This window comes from Zootoca vivipara, chromosome 6 (genome assembly GCF_963506605.1).
Source record: "Zootoca vivipara chromosome 6, rZooViv1.1, whole genome shotgun sequence".
Lineage (NCBI taxonomy): Eukaryota > Metazoa > Chordata > Lepidosauria > Squamata > Lacertidae > Zootoca > Zootoca vivipara.
This window is the reverse complement of record NC_083281.1, coordinates 18,561,039-18,581,983: the sequence shown is the minus strand read 5'-3', so window position 1 is coordinate 18,581,983 and position 20,945 is coordinate 18,561,039. Positions and strand designations below refer to the sequence as shown.

At 48.0% G+C, this 20,945-nt stretch overlaps 1 protein-coding gene and 1 non-coding gene across 2 annotated transcripts; one reads left to right on the top strand and one right to left on the bottom strand.

Moving 5' to 3' along the window:
- The first annotated feature begins 682 nt into the window (after window positions 1-682).
- Window positions 683-19,430, top strand: CCER2 (coiled-coil glutamate rich protein 2). The gene is made up of 6 exons (XM_035120771.2): window positions 683-974; window positions 9,502-9,548; window positions 11,810-11,903; window positions 13,572-13,640; window positions 14,980-15,872; window positions 16,793-19,430. Exons 1-6 carry the CDS (start codon window positions 929-931, stop codon window positions 16,874-16,876), a joined length of 1,233 nt encoding a protein of 410 aa, XP_034976662.1. The 5' UTR covers window positions 683-928; the 3' UTR covers window positions 16,877-19,430.
- On the bottom strand, window positions 17,926-18,000 carry TRNAR-CCU (transfer RNA arginine (anticodon CCU)). Its single transcript has one exon. It is a non-coding gene; the product is annotated as a tRNA-Arg (tRNA).
- Window positions 19,431-20,945: the final 1,515 nt, after the last annotated feature.

The window sequence follows — 20,945 nt, the reverse complement described above, 5'->3', positions numbered from 1 at the left end:
GCTAACAGGACCAGTGGTCATGGATGATGGGAATTGTAGTCCAAAACATCTGGAGGGCGAAGTTTGGGGATGCCTGGTCTAATCCTCTTTTAAAGCCATCCAGGTTGGTGGCTATTATTGCCTCCTGTGGGAGTGAGTTCCGCAGCTTAACTATCTCTGTGGAGAGCCCCTTCCTTTTACCCGTATTGAAAGGGGGAAAATAAACTATTTACCCCTGCAACCCCCTTTCTCGGAGCCACCCTTTTGAAGATGAATTGGTTTCCCCCAACAGGGGGAGCACTTCTCTGGGAAGGGAGGGGGGGTTGGACTACAACTCCCACCAGCCCCTAACTGGCTGAGGACTGATGGGAATTGTAGTACAGAAACTCCTGGAAGAGGGCGCCGGGTTGGGGGAAGGCTAATGCACATAGTCAGTGCGTGGGGAAGAAGGGTGCCACGTGAAGAATCCTAGAAAACTACAACCTTCCCTTTAATATTTCCTATTCGGGTTTTTTAGCTGCATTGTTAGTTGCACATTGGGGCGGGGGACTTTTTTTTTTTGCGTGTGTGGAACAACGCCTGTCCAGAGAGGTAAGGAAACAATTCCTCCCCTCGTTCTGTTGGGAGCAGGCGTGACATCACTTCCTCCCGTCCTGCCCCCTATTTAAAATCCCCCTCCTGGCTGCCTTAGAGGCACCTCCGCTGGTGTTTCTGCTCTTGTGCACAAAGAAAGTCCTTCACCCTTCAGCGTCCAAGGACATCCACCCCCTTCTGCTTCTCCTTCCTCCTCCTCCTCCTCTTTCCCCCTGTTCTCCTTCCCATCTGCGGCTGCTTCAAACTCTTCCCTGCATCTCTGATCTCCTCCCCTCTCCTCCCCTCCTTTGAAAAAAAGGACCAGCAGAGAGAGAGAGAGAGAGAGAGAGAGAGCCATCTCTCCAGGACCTCAGCGATGCTTTCCAACAGGATCTCGCTCCTGTTCCTCTTCTCCTGCCAAGGTAAGTCTGGCAAGGGCTCGAAAGTACTTTGGGACGGTGGAGGGTTGCATCTGATGCCAGCCTTGCTGGGAGCAGAACCATTGAAACCCACACGCTGTTCATTGATTTCAGGAGGAGCATTGAGTATATACCCCAAAAGCCTCTGGCTTAGCCGGGAAAGTGATGATCTGCTTCTTTCTCTCACTCCCAACACTCGCATCTCTTAAAGCAGAAGAAGGAACTAAATTCTCTCCCCTACGGTTTTGAGCGGCCAGTTTTCCCCATTATTATTATTATTATTATTATTATTATTATTATTATTATTTGGAGGGGGTTACTTATGCTCAGCTGAGCTCATCCTCACTGCACCATCTCTCCTCCTCTGGACTTTAAATATCTCTCTCTTGCATACTGTGTGTCCAGAGAAACCTCACGGCTCCCTCCCCCCCCCCATTTAGCAAAACGGACAATATGCCTGTCCATATTGCTCACAAGCTGCTTGGCATTCAGAATTCCTCTGAGATCTTTGCAGCCTAGTTTTTGTTCTTGGTCGAAGCGACTCAAGGCACTTCTGCAACCTGCGAATGCTCCGTGCAAAAAAAGGGTTGGGAGACAATGTAAGCATATGATACAAAATTCCTTACTGCAGGCAGGAGGATGGAAAAGTTAGCTGGACTTTTTTTCCCCAAACATGATTTGGACCCTCTCCATTTATTTGTAACTGTTCTCTCCAAGAGATCCTGGTGATCTGGTCATATTTCCCCTTTCTGATTTGGATTCCTCATCTCGTATTTTTCAGCTCACCCTTTTCAAAGATGTGCCTTTGCAGTACCATCTGGAATATGACAGATACAAGCTGGTGTCCATATTTAGTTTCCCACTCGTTTTTTTTAAAAAAAATAATGAACAAGGATATGTTTTTCTCCCTCCTATTTGAGGGCAGAATCGACTCTCGAAACGCATGGTAAACGAACGCTCTTACGGTAGGAACTTGGACGGCATTTCTGCCCTCTAATGATTTCAGAACCTTGGACAGCAATTCCTCGGCTGCTGTCCTCTTGCTCCAGCTATTTGTGGCCAGGACCCAAGGCGCTAGCAGAGCTCCAGAAGCATTGTGATTAAATAGTGCATTTAAAAGAACCTCACCCACCACTACCCACCACCCACCCTTTGAATAGCAGGTCTCTGTGCCCTAATCAGGAGCTTAGTTCGAAACACATACCACTAAAAGAGCCTTCCCATGTGGCACAGTGATTGCTGTTTGAGACACAGAAGTCCCATAGAGCCTTTAGGCGTGCAGAACGAGCTGCACTGTGCTTTGGATAATGGCCAAAAGGCTTGATCAAGGGGGTGGGCAGCATGGTGTATTGGGTAGAGCTATCCTGGGGATATCCAGATTCACTCCCAGCTCTGCCATAAAGCTTCCCTGGTGTGTGTGTGTGTGTGTTGTGCAAAAGTCAATATTTTCAGGAAAGAAAACATTGTAGAGAGTACAAATGATCATCCACAGGCTGGATACAGTGTGTGTGTGTGTGTGTGTGTGGCAATAAGCAAAGCCAAAAGAAATTGTGAGATTACCATATCACAACACCACTACCAGACTGTGTTATCATACGGGGCAGGCACTAACTAAACAGAGATGACCGCCTTGGGTTTCTATTTTGCATCTGTAGTTAGTTACCTATTTCAATAAAGGTTTGTTATATAAATAATATTGGACATCCATAAGTCCTAAACCATTTCCCCTCCATAACCCCCCCCCCACACATTTCTGTTCCGATACTGCCATTGGGGGCCAGCTGTGGCCAAGAAAGTGCCCTTCTGCTATTTCTACCCTGATATAACCCTCTTTATTTGATTACTTTTCCCTGGGTTGTCAGCTGCTGCTGAGTGGTGTAGAGTTTCTCAATAGGGTTGTTTCGGAGAGAACTTGATGGATAGTTTTGCCCATGATCAGGCTCCGGCTGATGAGCACATGCAGAGCCAGCAAGGCTTTTTTATTCCCATCTGACTCACAAGGGTCTCTCTCTCTCTCTCTCTCTCTCTCTCTCTCTCTCTCTCTCTCTCTCTCTCTCTCTCTCTCTGTGTGTGTGTGTGTGTGTGTGTCTGCTTGCCTGTCTGCCAGCCATTTGACTTGGTTTTGGCTTCTTGGAGCTCTCTGCTATGCAGAACACCTTTCTGCAGAGCACCTGCTCCCTGCGCAGGACAAGCTGCAGTCTGGATTTGTGCAACTCGGGTCTGTTACACAGAAACCAAAGAAGAGCTGCTTTTTAATGAGTCAGACCAGTGTTGTCTACACTGACTGGCAGTGGCAGGGTTTTAGGCAGGAGACTTTCCCTACCTGCAGGGGCCACTGGGGTTTGAGCTTCTGCAAGCAAAGCAGATGCCCTATCGCTGAGCTACTGCCCTTCCCTTTTGACACAGGAACGTGGGAAGCTGCCCTGTACCAAGCCACACCATTGGTCCATCTTGCTCAGCATTATCTGCACTGGCTGGCAGCAGCTCTCCAGCATTTCAGACAAGGGCCTCTCCTGGCCCTACTTGGAGTTGCTGGGGTTGAATCTGGGACCTTCTGCATACAGAACCATTGTATTTTAATATTCTGCTGGAAGCTGCCCAGAGTGGCTGGGGAAACCCAGCCAGATGGGCGGGGTAAAAATAAATTATCACCACCACCACCACCACAGATTCTCCATCCCTATCCAATCCACAGATTGAACAAACTCGCTTTTCTAGACGTGTCCCTTAATACAAAGCTGGTCAGTTTTCTGAATTTGTCTCCTATCATAGAATCATAGAATTGGAAGGGATCCTAGGGTACCCCGGGGTCTGTCTGGAACCTTATATCCCAGCTCGATCACTGAGATCATCTGCAGAAACATCGTTGGTTGTTCCCCAAGTTCATAAAATTGAAGAGCTGAAAGGTACCCCTGTGGTCATCTAGTCCAACCCCCTGCAATGCAGGAATCTCAGCTAAACATTCCAAGGGAGAATGTTCTACTGTCAAGCAGCTCTTGTTGTCAGAAAGTTCTTCCTGTTTAGTCGGAACCTCCTTTCTTGTTAACTTGAAGCCATGGGTTCGAGTCCTACCCTCCGGAGCAGGAGAAGGAGGAAACAGGCTTTCTCTGTCTTCCATGTGACAGCCCTTGAGATATTTGGCTCTCCTATCTCCTCTCAGTCTCCTCTCCTCCAGGTTAAACATACCCAGCTCCTTCAACCATTCCTCATCAGGCTTGGTTTCCAGACCCTTGATTATCTCATCATCGTGCCCACCTTAGCAGCTTTAAAGCCAAGTTTTCTGGAACTGGAATTCTTGAAACCTTTAAAAGCTCCCTTAACATGGAGCTGCTGGGTGAGTCTACAAAGCTGCTTTAGACAGATAAGAAGTGCTTTTAAAAAATGTTTAGGGCTACTCTCATTTTCCTACTCACATTGAAATACTGCCCCTCAATGAGGCCAACCTTAGATTCACAAAATGTTTAGGCGTATGCGTCTGCCCAGAAAAAAGCACTGCAGATAAGTCATGTCGTTGGTCAATCTAGCCAACCTCTGACTTCTCCGACTGGCAGCACCTCTCGAGAAGTTCCCCTCCCTGCCAGCACGTATTCCCTGGGTTTGATTAACCAGGAATGCCTGAGGTTGAACCCAAGATATTCTGCATGCAAGACACTGAGCTCTACCACCGAGCTACACCTTGACTGGCAATGGTTGTCAGAATGCTCCCTTCTGCCTCACTCCCATCCTTTTCATAGAATCATAGAATCATAGAGTTGGAAGAGACCACAAGGGCCATCCAGTCCAACCCCCTGCCAAGCAGGAAACACCATCAAAGCATTCCTGACATATGCCTGTCAAGCCTCAGCTTAAAGACCTCCAAGGAAGGAGACTCCACCACACTCCTTGGTAGCAAATCCCACTGCCAAACAGCTCTTACTGTCAGGAAGTTCTTCCTAATGTTTAGGTGGAATCTTCTTTCTTGTAGTTTGAATCCATTGCTCCGTGTCCGCTTCTCTGGAGCAGCAGAAAACAATCTTTCTCCCTCCTCCATATGACATCCTTTCATATATTTGAACATGGCTATCATATCACCCCTTAACCTTCTCTTCTCCAGGCTTTTCTTCCTGGCTCAGTTCCTCCATCTAGACTGGCTTGGGAGTGAAGCTGGTTGAAACTGGAACTGTTAAGCACTGTCCATGTTGCCCGGGGAACTGTGTGTCTGATACCCGTGTCCTCCCGCATGTGCTTCAACCACCCCACTCTACCCAGGAAGGCTTGTACCAGTCTGATGTCTTGGTACATGGGTCCCTGCTCAGCCTGCTGTCCAAGCGCTTGGTGCTGAAGGTGCTACAGGGACGCGGGTGGCGCTGTGGTCTAAACCACTGAACCTCTTGGGCTTGCCGACCAGAAGGTCGGCGGTTCGGATCCCCAGGACGGGGCGAGCTCCCATTGCTCTGTCCCAGCTCCTGCCAACCTAGCAGTTCAAAAGCATATCAGTGCAAATAAATAAATAGGTACTGCTGCGACGGGAAGGTAAACAGTGTTTCCGTGCGCTCTGGTTTCCGTCACGGTGTTCCATTGTGCCACATTAGTTCTGCTGGCCACAGTGGTCTGTGGACAAACACCGGCTCCCTCGGCCTGAAAGCGAGATGAGTGCTGCAATCCCATAGTCGTCTTTGACTGGACTTAACCGCCCAGGGGTCCTTTTTACCTTGCTGATGGGCAACTTCAAGACTACTCCTCTCATAGAATCATATAATTGTAGAGTTGGAAGGGACCTTGCAAGGCAGCTGTCCCATATGGGGATCGAACCCGCAACCTTGGTGTTATCAGCACCATGCTCTAACCAACTGAGCTATCCATAGGGAGCTGCCTTATTCTAAGCGAAACTCTTGGTCCATCTAGCTCATTGCTGTCTACACTGACTGGCAGCACCTCTCCAGGATTTCAGACAGGGTTTCCCCCAGCTCTACCTGGAGATGCTGGGAGATCTTGGGCTACTTGAAATATGCCTCCTGGCCTCCTGTCTAATTTTGAAGGGGATCTTATTTTGGAGGTTGGGCACACATGGGTGAAAGCTCACAGCCCAGTAACAGGATCCACTTTCCCACCTGGTTCCAGGTCAATTTGTGTTAGAGAGGCAGCGTGGTGTGGTGGTTAAGAGGTTTGCACCAGGACCTGGGCGCCCAGGGTTCGAATCCCGACTCAGCCACAAAGCACAAAGCTTGGTGCAGTTGCTGCCTCTCAGACTGACCTACCTCGCAGGGTTGTTGTGAGGAGAAAAATGGGGACGAGGGAGAACCACGTACAACTGCCTGAGTTCCTCAAAAGACAGGTGGGATATAAATGCAAGAAATAAAAGAGATCGGCAGATCTCTAAGCGGTGGCTGGGATGCTCTTGCTAACATGCGGCTTCCATCAAATTAAGCTTAGCTGAAAGGGACCACCCCCCTGTGATCTACATCTGATCAACTGGGGTGATCTATAAAGTTTGTTTTGGGAGCGCAGCTTGGTTAAAAGTCCAATTCCCTCGGTTTCATTTGCAATGTCACCTTGACTCAGAGCATGTTGTGTGTGTAGCGATCTCTGGATCAGACTCTGTTGTGCAACAACAGCCCCCCCTTGGGAACAACTTCAGAGCACCTCACTTGCTTGCAGAAGGTCTCAGGTTGATCTTCAGTCAAGAAACATCTCAAGAGCTTGGAGGGAGATCCTGAAGGGTTGCCAAGCTCGCTAATAGCTTGCTTCTGCATGAAGCAGATTCCTATCTTACCATAACCCCCCAGGCGTACCCTGGCTGTATGATTATAAATATGCATGTATGTATATAAATTTAATAAATAATTATGATTTTTAGGGTACTCCAAAGGTTACTTTGGGGGTATGTGTGTGCGCAGAGCTGTCTGACTCCCCAGTTTCTCATTCAGACTGTGCCTGCAGCTGTCCATCAAATAGGGAACCAATTCCAGCCTTGTCTGCAACAATACCTAGTGGTAGCCGAGTTAAAAGATAATGTATTTTTCATCTTTTGTAAAGGAAATGGGAGAAGGTGGCTGCCGGCTGTGTTTTGGCGTTAACAGCCTTGCACTACACAATTTCCACTCCTTCTTTGTTCAGCACCCTCCCCCCCTTCTTCTTGTTGTTGTGCTGCATCCAGGGTTATGTAATAGTCTTATGCAAGATGAAAGATCAGCTCACCTGAACAACTTAGCACTATTCGATCTTCCTAAGTCATCAGGCTCTCTCTGTCTCCAGCCTGTTGCAGGTGGGCAGAGAGGATTGCCAGATCATCCCTTGAAGGCTGCTTAATCCCATCACCTTCTTAGGCTCATACCTCGAACCCTCAATGCAGGGCCTGCTGGGATTCAGCCGAGGTTTATTTTAAAAGCCAACGGTTTTTCTCTAAAAATTAAAAAGTTCACAAAATTGGCTAACTGCAACATCGATTTTTCCAGTAAAGCCGTCATTTTTGTTCTTCTTTTAAAAAAAAAATCTAAATTTTATCAAGGTTTATAATTGTATAAAATTATATATAATTATATAATTAAAAGGTTTATAAAAATACAAAAGTTGATATATTTTTCCTTTTTAAAAACCAAACCAAGACTTTTATATAGATACAATAAAAACACAGAAACGGGGGGGGGGGGGGAATAGAGAAGGAAAAAGAAAGAAAGAAAGAAAGACAGAAAGAAAGAAAGAAAGAAAAGAAAAGAGGTTAAAAGAGAAAGACAGGAGAATAAGTTGTCAGTTTTGTTCTGATGGGGAGTAAACTCCATCTACAAACTACCAACTTCCCCTCCTCTGCTGAACAGTACTTTTTAGAGATTTTTTAAAAATAAAATAAAAATCACTGCTACATAATTTCTGCATTTTGGCTGCTGTTACAAAAGCCTCTGAGTGAGCTCCAAAATCTATGCAGAAACTGGCATTTTGGCCTTGGAGCAGAGTTGAAGACTTTGTTCACATCATAAAGGACACACTCGTTTCTAAGCGAAGAAAGGAGCTCCTTTTAAACTTTTTTTTTTTTTGCAGATAATCATAATAATAATGGCAAAACGTTTCCCTGGTTCTTGGCAACCTTCGGATCAGGAGAACACGCTCATTCTTCACAAGACAATTAGGAACAAGCTGTACCAGGATTAACAATGCTGTGTGCCTTCCGGGCATAATGAGTGTCATTTTTTTAAACATCCGTGAACAGCTGTCCCCCTTGCAATTTTAATAAGCCAGGCTTACTGAGCAAAATTAAGAGCGAGAAAGAGAAGAGGTGCCCGGCACCTCCACAGGTTGGACACGCTGAGTCTCTTTCACTCTACCATTGTCTCGCTCCTTCAGCACCTGAGAGAACACAAAGGCAAAATGGATAAGGCTGCTTTTCAAAAGCCCAGCCTCTCTGCCGTTTTCCTTCTCTTTCCTGTCCCTCAATTCCTTTCTCATTTAGACTGCAAGCTCCTGGAGCAGAGAGCTGTCTTTTTCACTTGTCCTTATTCTGCAAAATGCTTTGTACATTGACGGTGCAAATTGGAGAGATCAAAAGGGGAGAACTTTGGCAATAACTTTTGACATGCAGAGGCGGAGCTGGTGGGGAAACCTCTGCTGAAACAGTTGCTTGCACAGGTGAAACTCGGAAAATTAGAATATCGTCGGAAAGTGCATTTATTTCAGTAATGCAACTTATTATTTTTTATTTTTCTTTTAATTTTTACAAATGCTTTCTTTTGGAAATTCCACAGTAGTGAAACAAATACTTACAATAAAACAAAAATAAACGTCGCTATTACATTTCATTCATTACATTCCATTTATAATTGACCCGCCTAATGACAAATAATTACAATTACAACAAATAAAGGCTTGACATATCTATCTCATATATTGGTTTCATCTTTTAAGTTGCATTATTGAAATAAATGCACTTTTCAACGATATTCTAATTTTCCGAGTTTCACCTGTATGTCTTGATGGTTCAGCACATCGTTAACCTATGGAACTCACACCCACAGGAGGCAACGATGGCCACCAACCTAGAGAGCCTTTCAATGGGCATGGGACAAATCCATGGAGGAGAAAACCATCAATGGCTGCTAGCCACCATGCCTATGCTCTGCCTCCACAGATGGGAGCAATAATGCTTCTGGATATCAGTTGGGGCTGCAGGAGGGGACCTGTGTTCAAGTCCTGCTTGCGGGTTTCCCATGGGTATCTGGGCAGCCACTGTGAGAACAGGATGCTGGGCTAGCTGGGCTATCAGCCTGAAACACAAACCCTGCCTTCTTTTTATATTTGATCAGCCTGCTTGAACTGTTGGGGGTTGATTGCTGGGGTCTAGGAGCCCCATCTCTGTTTATGGACACAGGACCTTGAGCAAAGGGTATAGACTCTTCCATTTTACAGAGGGGAAGGTAAGGCTAACAGTTAAGACCTACCTCACAGGGTGGTTGCCTGTCCCATGTTTGTAGCGAGGTGATCATCCTCTATGTTCCAAAGCTCCACTTACGTGTGAATATTTCTGACCAAACAAACAAGAGATATTCTCTCCTTTTTCCAGTCTTGGCGCTGCCGTTACCCACCCAGCTCTCGGAGGAGGATGAAAAGGTAAGAATAGGAGAAAGGGTGGGGTGGGGGGTCATGTCACCTATATTGGACCCCATATGTGCTATAGTGTCATACCTCAGTCTAAGTACGCCTCGGTTTGAGTATTTGAGTTTAAGTACTCTGAGGACCTGTCTGGAACGGATTAATCCACTTTCCATTACTTTCAATGGGATAGTTCGCTTCAGGTTAAGTATGCTTCAGGTTAAGTACAGACTTCCAGAACCAATTGTGTTTGTAAACCGAGGTACCACTGGACCTTTAAAGCTTCTCCCAAAGAATTCTGGGAAGTGTAGTTTGTTAACAGTGCTGAGAGTTGTTGTTGTTGTTATTATTATTATTATTATTGAATTGAATTTATATACTGCCCTATACCCGCAGGTCTCAGTTGTTAGGAGAGACAGTTGTTAGGAGACTTCTATCCCACCCCCAGGTGCAATTCTTAGGTAAAGGTAAAGAGACCCCTGACCATTAGGTCCAGTCGTGACCGACTCTGGGGTTGCGGCGCTCATCTCATGTTATTGGCCAAGGGAGCCGGCGTACAGCTTCCAGGTCATGTGGCCAGCATGACAAAGCCGCTTCTGGCAAACCAGAGCAGCACATGGAAACGCCGTTTACCTTCCCACTGTAGCGGTTCCTATTTATCTACTTGCACTTTGATGTGCTTTCGAACTGCTAGGTTGGCAGGAGCTGGGACCGAGCAACGGGAGCTCACCCCGTTGCGGGGATTTGAACTGCCAACCTTCTGATTGGCAAGCCCTAGGCTCTATAATAATAATAATGTTATTATTTAGATGCTGCCTGCTGACTGGGTTACCTCAGCCACTCTGATTGGCTTCTAGCATAAATACAAAAACGTAACAAAAACATCAAACACCAAAAACTTCCCCATACAGGGCTTTTGTGATAAATTCCTCTTTCCAGGGAACTCGGATTCATAGCTCTGTTCAGTGCTTCCCCCCCCCCCAAAAAAAATGTTTAGGGGGCCCTCTCATTTTCCTACTCATATTGAAATACTGCCCCTCAAGGAGGCCAAACTTAGATTCACAAAATGCTTTGGGGTATGCGTACCCCTGCGTTCCTCCACAAAAAAGCACTGGTTCTGTTTACAGGGGTGTCCAAACTTTTTCAAAGAGGGCCAGATTTGATGAAGTGAACATGTGTGAGGGCCGACCGAAAGGCTGACCAAAGAAGTTGTTGAGTTTTTTTTTTTACAGATTAAACCAACCGGCGGACTGGATTAGCCCCCCCCCAAAACAGACTTTGGACATACCTGTTTTAAGATGATGGGGGGGGGTCCTCCCGGCAACTCTCTGCATGCTTAACAAAACTACAGCTCCCACAATTCTTTGGGGGACGCCATACCTTTTTTTAAAAGTGATATAACACTGCTTTAAACAGATAGTGAGACGAGAAAGCTAAAGTGGGAGATTTGGTGGAGGAATACCATGTTGCAATGATTCAGAGAATGGATGGTTGAGAGCCGAGACTTGTTCATACCTCAGATTTAGAGGGCTAAGGTTGTTTGATTTCGGTCCGTGTCACAATGGTGGGATTTCTAGTCCTGGAGGAATGTGGTGTACAATGAAAGGATGGAGACTGGGAGACAGGACTCCTGTGTGCTTGCGAAGAGATATGGGGATAGTCCTGGTTGGGTACATCTCATCTCAGCATTAGCAGTGCGGGTGGTGGAAGTGAGAAGCAAACCTATCGATGAGGGTTGAAGAAAGTCTGGGAGAAACTTAAGGTTGCCACCTCTTTTTGGGCAGGGCTGTGGGGAACGGCAGAAATTCAACAGACAAAGCTTTCTCCCATCCACATCATGTGTCCCCCCTCTATGCTTTACCACTGAACTATCATCTGTCAAAGAGCTGTTCGAGACACAAGAGCCCCACTTGAGTTGTAGAGGGTGGGAGGAAGAAGAGAAGAAGAGTTTGGATTTGATATCCCGCTTTATCACTACCCGAAGGAGTCTCAAAGCGGCTAACATTCTCCTTTCCCTTCCTCCCCCACAACAAACACTCTGTGAGGTGAGTGAGGCTGAGAGGCTTCAGAGAAGTGTGACTAGCCCAAGGTCACCCAGCAGCTGCATGTGGAGGAGCGGAGACGCGAACCCGGTTCCCCAGATTACGGGTCTATTGCTCTTAACCACTACACCACACTGGCTCTCAGTGTGGAGGAGAAATATAGCTACATTGACGCATGAAAAAGGGAGAGAGAGACCCCAGTTCATTTTGGTGCTGTGCTGTTGTTGTTTTTGCCAGGTTACTAAGTGCATCACCGAAATCCTCGCAGACACCCTCTCGAGACCCAGCCCAATTCCGGTGACCACTGAATGCACAAAGATACTTAGAGAGGGTAAGTTACGATAGGTAAAGGTAAAGGGACCCCTGACCATTAGGTCCAGTTGTGACCGACTCTGGGGTTGCGCGCTCATCTCGCATTATTGGCCGAGGGAGCCAGCGTATAGCTTCCAGGTCATGTGGCCAGCATGACAAAGCTGCTTCTGGCGAACCAGAGCAGCACACGGAAACACCGTTTACCTTCCCGCTGTAGCGCTTCCTATTTATCTACTTGCACTTTGACGTGCTTTCGAACTGCTAGGTTGGCAGGAGCTGGGACCGAGCAACGGGAGCTCACCCCGTCACAGGGATTCGAACCGACGACCTTCTGATCAGCAAGCCCTAGGCTCAGTGGTTTAACCACAGCGCCACCTGGGTGTGTTCAAACTCCTTAAGCAGTGTCTGCAAATACCCACATCCCCAAGGTAATGTGAAAATAGGCCTTTTCAGTGGTGGCTCCCAGTGGTGGAATGTTGCCAGAAAGAGGCAATGCCCCACTGCATCTGTGTTGCCTAGCAACCGTCAGCAGCAGCAGCAGGAAGAAGAAGACAGGGCAGCCCTATCTTTTCTGGCAACCATCAGCAGAGGGAGCCACTGCTCTAGGTTGTTGCCTAGCAACAGCCACCAGAAAATCAGCAGCAGGCCTGCTGTTGCGACTGTGCTACCTGGCAACAGCCTCTCTGTTGCTTAGCTACCACCACTAGGATGGGAGAACTGTGTGCCACAGCCTCTGGGCAAGGGCAAGCGTAAAGGAGGCCGTGTTTGTGTGGTAAATTGCCACAGAACAGGGAAGACTTTATCAGGGCTTCTTCTGTGCAATAGTTTCTCATGGGGCAACAGGCCTAAACTTTCCTCTGTTTATTATTCAGATGGTTATACCCCTGTGGCTTACAACATATCAGCCTTCACCGACCTCTAGGATTCTAACCTGCTTCTCTTCAGACATTTTGGACTACAAATCCCATCAGTCTTGCTGGTCCGGGCTGATGGGAGCTGTAGTCCAAAACACCTGGAGAGAACCTGCTCGGTGAAGGCTGCAATGGACGGTGGTGAAACACACAAAGGCACACACCTGTACTTTTATCTCAAACCACACCACCCAGCAGCCTGCAACTCCCTGCTGAGGGTAGAGACCCGTATTCCGCTCATGGAGCTACAGTTCCTAGAATTACATGTGAAAGAGGTATTGATTGTTAAGCCCCTCTGTAGCTCTGTGAGGGGAATGGGTGTGTGTGTGTGTTTGTCTCCTAACAACTCTCAGCACCCTTAACAAACAACATCTCCCAGAATGCTTTGGGGGAAGCCATGACTGTCTAAAGCAGGCACGGCCAAACTTGGCCCTCCAGGTGTTTTGGGACTACAATTCCCATCATCCCTGACCACTGGTCCTGTTAGCTAGGGATGATGGGAGTTGTAGTCCCAAACCAGCTGGAGGGCCAAGTTTGCCTATGCCTGTTCTAAAGCACTTAGTGCTTTAAAACCATAGTGCTTTAAATGGATGGTGCGAATGCGGCCGTAGTCGCCTAGCAGAGGCCGGGGTGCTTTACTGAGGTTGAACAACTGGAGCAACTCCTTTGCACTTGGATGGTATTCCTGCTGGCCTTTCAAGCCGCCCGCCATGTGTGCGATGTCTGGAATCCATGATACTCACTGAGAGTTTAATTGGCACCATGTCTGTTTTCAGATGAGAGAGTCCTTGCGATGCTTCACCATCAGCACCTGCTGACTGAGCTGGAGGAACTCGCGCATCAAGGTAAACAGACTAGCCAAATCCTGCTATTCCCCATTCTGTCGAGGAAATGTCTTTCTGAACCTTGAAATCCGTTTTGCAAGGGCTGAGGTTAGTGCCAGCTCCAGGGTGTTGGGGAACCTTGGTTTTTATTTCTTTCTTTACTACCGCTTTTCCCTCCAAGTAGCTCAAGGTGGCACACGGACTCCCCATTTTATCCTCCAAACAACCCTGGGAGGTAGGTTAGGCTATGAGAGACAGTGGCTCTCCCAAGATCACCCGTTAAGCTTCATGGCCAAGTGGGGACTAGAACCTCCGTCTCCCAAGCCTTTGTCCAATACATTAAACACAACAACACATTGGCTCACAAACTATTGCTGACATCAATTAGGAGGGTTTTAGACATGGAGTCTCTTTCAGTGCTACCTGAAGATGTTAGGGATTGAACCGGAGACTTGGGGGGGGGGGAGAGACTTCAGCAGTAGTTGCAGCTGCTGTCTCCCCCACCCACCCCAACATAGCTGAAATACTGCAGTAGGAAGGAGTGTCTGGGTGAAAATCACTAAAAAACATCATGGAAAACTCAGTTGTATGGCAACGCATGTCGGCGGTGGGGGGTTTTTTTTGGGGGGGGCAATTTCCCTGAAAAATAGCCCCAAAACGTGGGGCAAAACTTTTTTTAAAAAAAAGCTCAACAACTTTTTGAAATATGGCAACCCTAGCTAAATGTTTCTGTGTGGCAGGTAAAAATAAATAAAAAGGGTTGCTAGTCCTACTCACGAGTCGACCCACTGACATGACTAACTTGAATTCATTAAATTCAGCTAGTCTAACCCAGGTAGGACTTAGGTAAATAGCACCCACTGTCTCTCTCTCTCTCTCTCTCTCTCTCTCTCTCTCTCTCTCTCTCTCACACACACACACACACACACACAAACCATGGCAGCTCCCATACTTTTGTGGTGGCTCCCATTTTATTTTACCCACCATGTGTGCTGGACCTAGAATTTGGCATTGTGGGAAAATTAAGATGGCAGGTGCAAATATGGCTGCCAATGGTCCTGGGGTGGGAAGCTCAGGAAGCAGTGGCCTCCTTCAGGCATCACCCATGACATGGCCTCTGAAAAGTTAGACAGTGTTCGTGCCAGGCCTGGTTGGGGGGGGAACATGGAGTGAGAGAGGCCCAAATATCGAAGCGGAAATGGTGTGAAACTGCAGCAGGACTGGGAGAAAATTTCTGCGAAGCAGACACAAAAAAAGAGCAAAAGGCAGAATTGTTTGGGGCTTCTTAGGCAAAAAACAACATTCAACTACCCCCCACCTTCGGTTCACCTTCCCTGAAATTATCTCATCCCCACTGCAGAAAACGAGAAGCATCGTCTGGGACATGAAGGCAACCATGATGTTTGGGAAGAGGAGGAGCAAGAGGAAGTGAAGAAGAGGGATGTCAAGCCTGCCCAGCAGAGAGAAGAAGCTGCCTCGGAGAAGACAGAGGAGCAAAACGGGCAGGCGAATAAAGAGGAGCAGGAGCTGAAAGAGTTTGAGAAGACGGAGAAGACTGAAGAGAAGGTGAAGGAAGAGAAAGTCTCCCGAGGAGAGGAGAACCGAGAGGCTTTGGAGGAACAAGCCAAGGAGCGGATGGAGGAGGAGGAAGAGGATGAGGAGAGCGATGAGGAGGACGAAGTGAGGAGGAAGAAGAAGAGAAGCTCCTCGGAGACGTGGTCTTCTAAGGAATATTTTGGGCACATCAAGAAGAGAGGCCCTGGGCCGCCAAAGATCAGGAAGGTGATGCTTCAAGGAAGTCAAGAAGACGAGAAGAGGAACGGGCTGAGCAAGAGGCACTTCAGATCAGAGGAGGAAGAGGAGAGCTCTGAAGAGGAGCCAAAGAAATACCACCATGGAAGGTACAGCGATGGCCACCATCACCACGAGGACTGGGAGGAGGAGGAGGAAGAGAAGAAGAGATCTGACCTGGCGAAGAGGGTGGCCGAGAAGGCCAGCGATGAGGAGACCGCCCAGTTTGAGGAGGAAGAGAAAGGTGTGAAGATCTCCAACTCCCAGGCCCAGCTCCACGGAGGCTGGAAGCCATGGGGAGAAGGAGGGGAGAAGGAGGAGAAAGAAAGCAAGGTGAGGCATGGACATCACCACAAACCAGCCGGCTTTGACCTCAAGAAGAAGCACTGGAAGGACGACGTCTATTTGAAGGGCGGCAGGTATCATGGCCGTGAAGAGGAAAGGGAGCCCTCTCCGAGTGAGGTCAGTAGCCATTATTCTCATTCCAATTATAAGGCTTGAGTTGGTTAAGTAGCAAGAAGCAGAGGGGGGAAGCAGATGGACAGTTATCCCAATGGAGAGGTGTAGAAAGCGGTGGTCTCCCAAGGGTCGCTGTTGGGACCTGTGCTTTTTATCTTGTTCATCAACTGCTTTAAAATGAGTCAGATGAACTGTGGAACTCATCCCTGCAGGAGGCAGTGACAGCCACCCACCTGGATGGCTTTGAAAGAGGTTTGGACAAATATATGGAGGGAAAGGCTATCCATGGCTGCTAGCCAAGATGGCTATGTTCTGCCTCAACTGCGAGAGGCAGCAATGCTGCTGAATGCCAGTTCCTGGAAACCACAGGAGGGGAGAGGGCTCTTGTGCTCGGATCCTGCTTGTGGGTCCCCACAGGCTACAGTGAGAACAGGAGGCTGGACTAGATGGGCCACTGACTTGATCCAGCAAGCTCTCCTTATGTTCTCCTGCGTTATCTTCTCTGGGGGCACTCCCAGAGGCACTCTAAACTTGGAAGAAGTTTGCTGGGGTGAGGAATCTGAAGCGATAAACCTGAGACCCGAGATCTTCTGGAAACGCGGCAATGTGAGAAAGACAGAACACTTACACAGCGTCGGGGTAGCATAGGTATTCAGTATCTCGTTTGCAACCTGAGCAGGCCCTCCAGAAAGTAGAAGCTGGGAGAATTCTAACTCAGTGGCTTAAAAAAATAATAATTCTGCAGAGCACCCCAACCAGAAACTTTCTCTTTCCCAAACCTGAAGGCTTGAGATCCATAGAGGGATTGAAGGGAGGGTGTTACCCAACCCTCCTAATTTCGCGGCATCACCTTTTGGCCAGTGCTGGTACTGGGGAGGCCTCTCCTCTCCTCTCTCACATATGCATATCCTCTCTCCTTCCAGGTCCAGGAGCTGGAGAAGCTTGAAGAGATCGAGCGGGAGCTGAAGAGGGCAGCTGAGAAGCTGGAGGAGCTGAAGAGGGGGTAGCCCCTTTCCACCCTATGGGCAGATGGGTAGGGTAGAAAAGGAGGCAAGGTGGCCTCTTCGTAAACCCACCTGCCCACCGAATTCTCCTCCATCTCCTAATAAGCAATCCCTGTATATAATCTCTCTCCCTCCAGCTTGGCTTTCGACTGTTAAAAGGAGCTTTCCCTTGCTTTTAAAACACACACACAAACATCCACCTTGGCAGGCTTTAGCACAGAGATGGGGGACCTGCTTGCCCCTCCAGCTGTTGGACTACAACTCCCAAACACCCCTGACTATTGGCCAGCCTGGCTGGGGCTGATGGGATCCGGAGTCCTGAGAGCGGCAACCTCAGCAGCGCAGGGTCCCTTCCTAATAGCCACACACCTCCTTAGATTTATACAATTAAATTTCATAATGAATAGTAATTCGGGGTGCATTGCAACAATCATTGTCGACCTCCTTTCAGCCAGGCCCAACATTTCCCCATTAACACGCACCGACAAATGATGCTCCTGTATCTTCCTCTGGAGCGACTGAAGTTTTCCCATTGTCCTTGGCAGAACCTGAACACATTTCTCTTGAAACCGACACTTTTTGTGTTTCCAGTGTTTCTGAATGCTTAGCTTTGGAGCACACAGGGGCTAAGAAGTTCCCCTTTCATGCTGATGGGGCAGCTCAAGGATGCTGGAGGCTGAGACCCTGTTGCTTTAATAGTAAGGCGTCTCCAACCACAACTACCACCACCTGACTCCGGACCACTGCATCTGAGGAACTAGCCGTTCCCCAGCCCTGGATAAGAGCATCATCTCATGTTGCTCCCGGAGGAGTGAGGAGAGTCCGCTTTGCACCAGATGACCCTCGTGGTCCCTGCCAACTCTACAATTCTATAATATTACGAAATAAAAGGAGGCTTGCAATTCCTGTGCTGTGTACCAGGAAACACATAGACAAGACCATAACTATAGCCCTGCAGGAATAGTATAATGGCACACAGATCCAGTAATCATAGACCTGTAGAGCTGGAAGGGATCCCAACCATCACCTAGTCCAACGGTGCAGGAATCATTTGCCCAACGTGGGGCTCGAACCCAGAACCCTGAGATTAGGAGCCTCATGCTCTACCAACTGAGCCATCCCAGAGCCCACCCTAGTTCAGCATCCTTGTTCTTGCACCGATCCCTGGGGGAAGTCCACAATGCAGTCTTGTTTTGCACCCACCAGATGTTTTGGACAGCGAGTGCCATGCGCTGGTGTGCTCAGGGGTGACGGGAGGCTATATAGTCCAAAACGTCTGCTGGCAGGCTTCCACAGGCATCTGGGTTAAGGCTGCCATATTTCCAAACTGAAAATCCGGTTTCCCCTGGACATTTTGCAGTTTCTGTGAAAATCCGCCCGGACGCCGAAAGGCTGCCCAATTCCCAGACGCCAAAAGGCTGTCCGATTCCCGGACGTATGGCAGCCCTAATCTGGGTAGCCACTGTGAGAACAGGATGCTGGACCTAATGAGCCATTGGCCTGATCCAGCAGGGCTCCTACCCTCTTATGCATTAATGCAGTAAACAGCAGCTCCAGGAACCCTGAGCTTTCTCCCAGGAAGTGGCCTGTTGCTTCTTTGCATGAGTCGCGGCTCTTGGCTTGCCTCCTTCCTACCGGTCTTGGCAGGCATACCACACTGGACACATTTGCATAATTGTTTCTCTCTTGCTGCTGAAAAAAAGAACACCATTATCCATTCTCGGAGGAGGCTGCCTGTTGCACCTCTGCCTTACCTCCTTCGAAGTGGCTTTGCTGGGGCCGCTGCAGCGGATCGCGGGCAGTGGTGCTGCAGCATGGACTGTCCACCTCTGGAGTAGGAGTAGGAGGCTGCCTGTTGTGTCTCTCCATCGTTTGCCGAGTCGGGACTTTTTTCTTTCCCAGCAGGAGGTGCACATGGAACAGTGAGTCTTGCAGAAGCAGGGGGCATTCTTCCTCTCGCACCCTCCAGGAGCCAAACCTTGTGTGTGCAAGAGTGATGCGTGCAGCCAGTTTTGATTCGCGGGAGGCAAGTGAATCTTCCATGCTCTGAAGCATGGGAAGTGGTGGACGGGGTATTCTCTGGGGACACTGCCAAGAGTGTACAGCATTGCAAGACCCACATGCCAGTGGAGGAGGGAATTAAGCTCCATGATTAAAGCAGGGTCCTTTTAAAAAATAAGCTCCCCTTTCAAATAAGTCTTATTGGGTATTTGTTTTTTACTCAATTTTAACCAACCCCTGGCATAAGGTACTACTGAGCTCATCATCCCTACTGTTTCTCGCTCCCCCTTCCCCTCTTATTAATCTGCTTCGACTGTTCGGATCGGAATCTTCCGTCTCTCTCCCTCTCCTGGGACTGGCCTCTTTGGTTAGCGGTGGAAAGGCAGCAGTTTTCGGAAGTTGCCCATACACACGGTGTGATTTTTGTTTGTTTTTTGGTGGGTGGGGCGTGATCTGTGTGGGGTGTTGTGTTTGGATATTCCTATGACCGGGGAGGGGTTTGCTTTAAAGCACTGGCGTGGAGTCAACTCAATAAAGCGAAGTCCAAAAGAAGCAATCTGGAAGTCTGGACCTCCTTGGGGGGCTGGGTTGTGCCTTGGTTTCAGATCTTGACATTCCCCAAGTGCTCCAATCTGTATTATGATTAATATACCGCCTATACCCAGGGGTCTCGGCATAGCTGCCAAGTTATCCCTTTTTTAAAGGGATTTTCCCTTATGCTGAATAGGCTTCCTCGCGAGAAAAGGGAAAACTTGGCAGCTATGGGTCTCGGCGGTTCACAGAATAAAATCAAGATATAAAATACCTAATAAAAATTTAAAAAACAACACAATAGTCCCCTCTCAACACAAAAAAACACATTTTAAAAGGGCATAGGATGTAAATCGGATCAACCAAAGGCCTGGTTAATAAGGAACGTTTTTTCCTGGCGCCTAAAGGTGTATAGTGAAGGTGCCAGGCAAACTTCCCTGGGGAGAACATTCCACAGACTGCAGAGAAGGCCCCATTCTCGTGTTGCCACCCTCGTATACACACCCTCTTTGATCTCTTGAACATGGACGCAACAATGGGGTTTCAGATTTCAACTGAATTAACATGTGAGCGAGGCTGAGGCTGCTGCACATTCCGCCGGGGCTCTTGAGCCTTTGCAGCTGGGCAGAAAGACAATCGACCTGCATAGGTTTCCCCAAGGGAGATTGCAACACTTTACCTAGCCAGAGAATCTCATTTACACGGTTAAATTATATGACAAAGCTTGCCTACTGTTAGAAATAATCTCTAACCCTGGCTTTTTAACAACCCTTTCTCTGGCTTTTGACACCAGAGAGGTATAATTTTAGGACCCATCTTATTTTTGCGAAAGTAAATTGTTTTAAACTGTTTTTTATGTTGCATAACCCATCCTGGCACCTTAGGGTAAAGACTTTGCGAATACTAGAAAGAAGCCCTTGATGCCTCATCCAGGAAGCAATGAGGGGAAAACCAATGGTCCTCGATCAGTGTTCCCCAAACTTAGGTCTCCAGCTATTTTTGGACTACAATTCCCATCATCCCTGACCACTGGTCCTGCTGGCTAGGGATGATGGAAGTTGTAGTCCAAAAACAGCTGGAGACCAAAGTTTGGGAAACGATGATCTAGATCAGGCTTCCTCAACCTCGGCCCTCCAGATGTTTTTGGCCTACAACTCCCATGATCCCTAGCTAGCAGGACCAGTGGTCAGGGATGCTGGGAATTGTAGTCTCAAAACATCTGGAGGGCCGAGGTTGAGGAAGCCTGATCTGATGATGATGGCAGACAACTAGCCTTGCCTTAATTACTGATTAGAATGTGTTATGTACAATCACCCTATACAGTGGTACCTCAAGTTACAAACGCTTCAGGTTACAAACTCCGCTAACCTGGAAGAGTTACCTCAAGCTGAGAACTTTGCCCCAGGATGAGAAGGCAGCAAGAGGCCCCATTAGCGAAAGCACGCCTCTAGTTAAGAACAGTTTCAGGTTAAGAACAGACCTCTGGAACGAATTAAATTCGTAACTAAAGGTACCACTGTAATTTGTCCTTGTTGGGAGA

Excerpts from the sequence above, each read along its gene's own strand:
- CCER2 (XM_035120771.2), top strand. The coding sequence starts at position 929 with ATGCTTTCCAACAGGATCTCGCTCCTGTTCCTCTTCTCCTGCCAAG. Across the intron at positions 975-9,501 it reads GTTCCTCTTCTCCTGCCAAG|TCTTGGCGCTGCCGTTACCC; the intron begins GTAAGTCTGGCA and ends TCCTTTTTCCAG. Across the intron at positions 9,549-11,809 it reads TCTCGGAGGAGGATGAAAAG|GTTACTAAGTGCATCACCGA; the intron begins GTAAGAATAGGA and ends TGTTTTTGCCAG.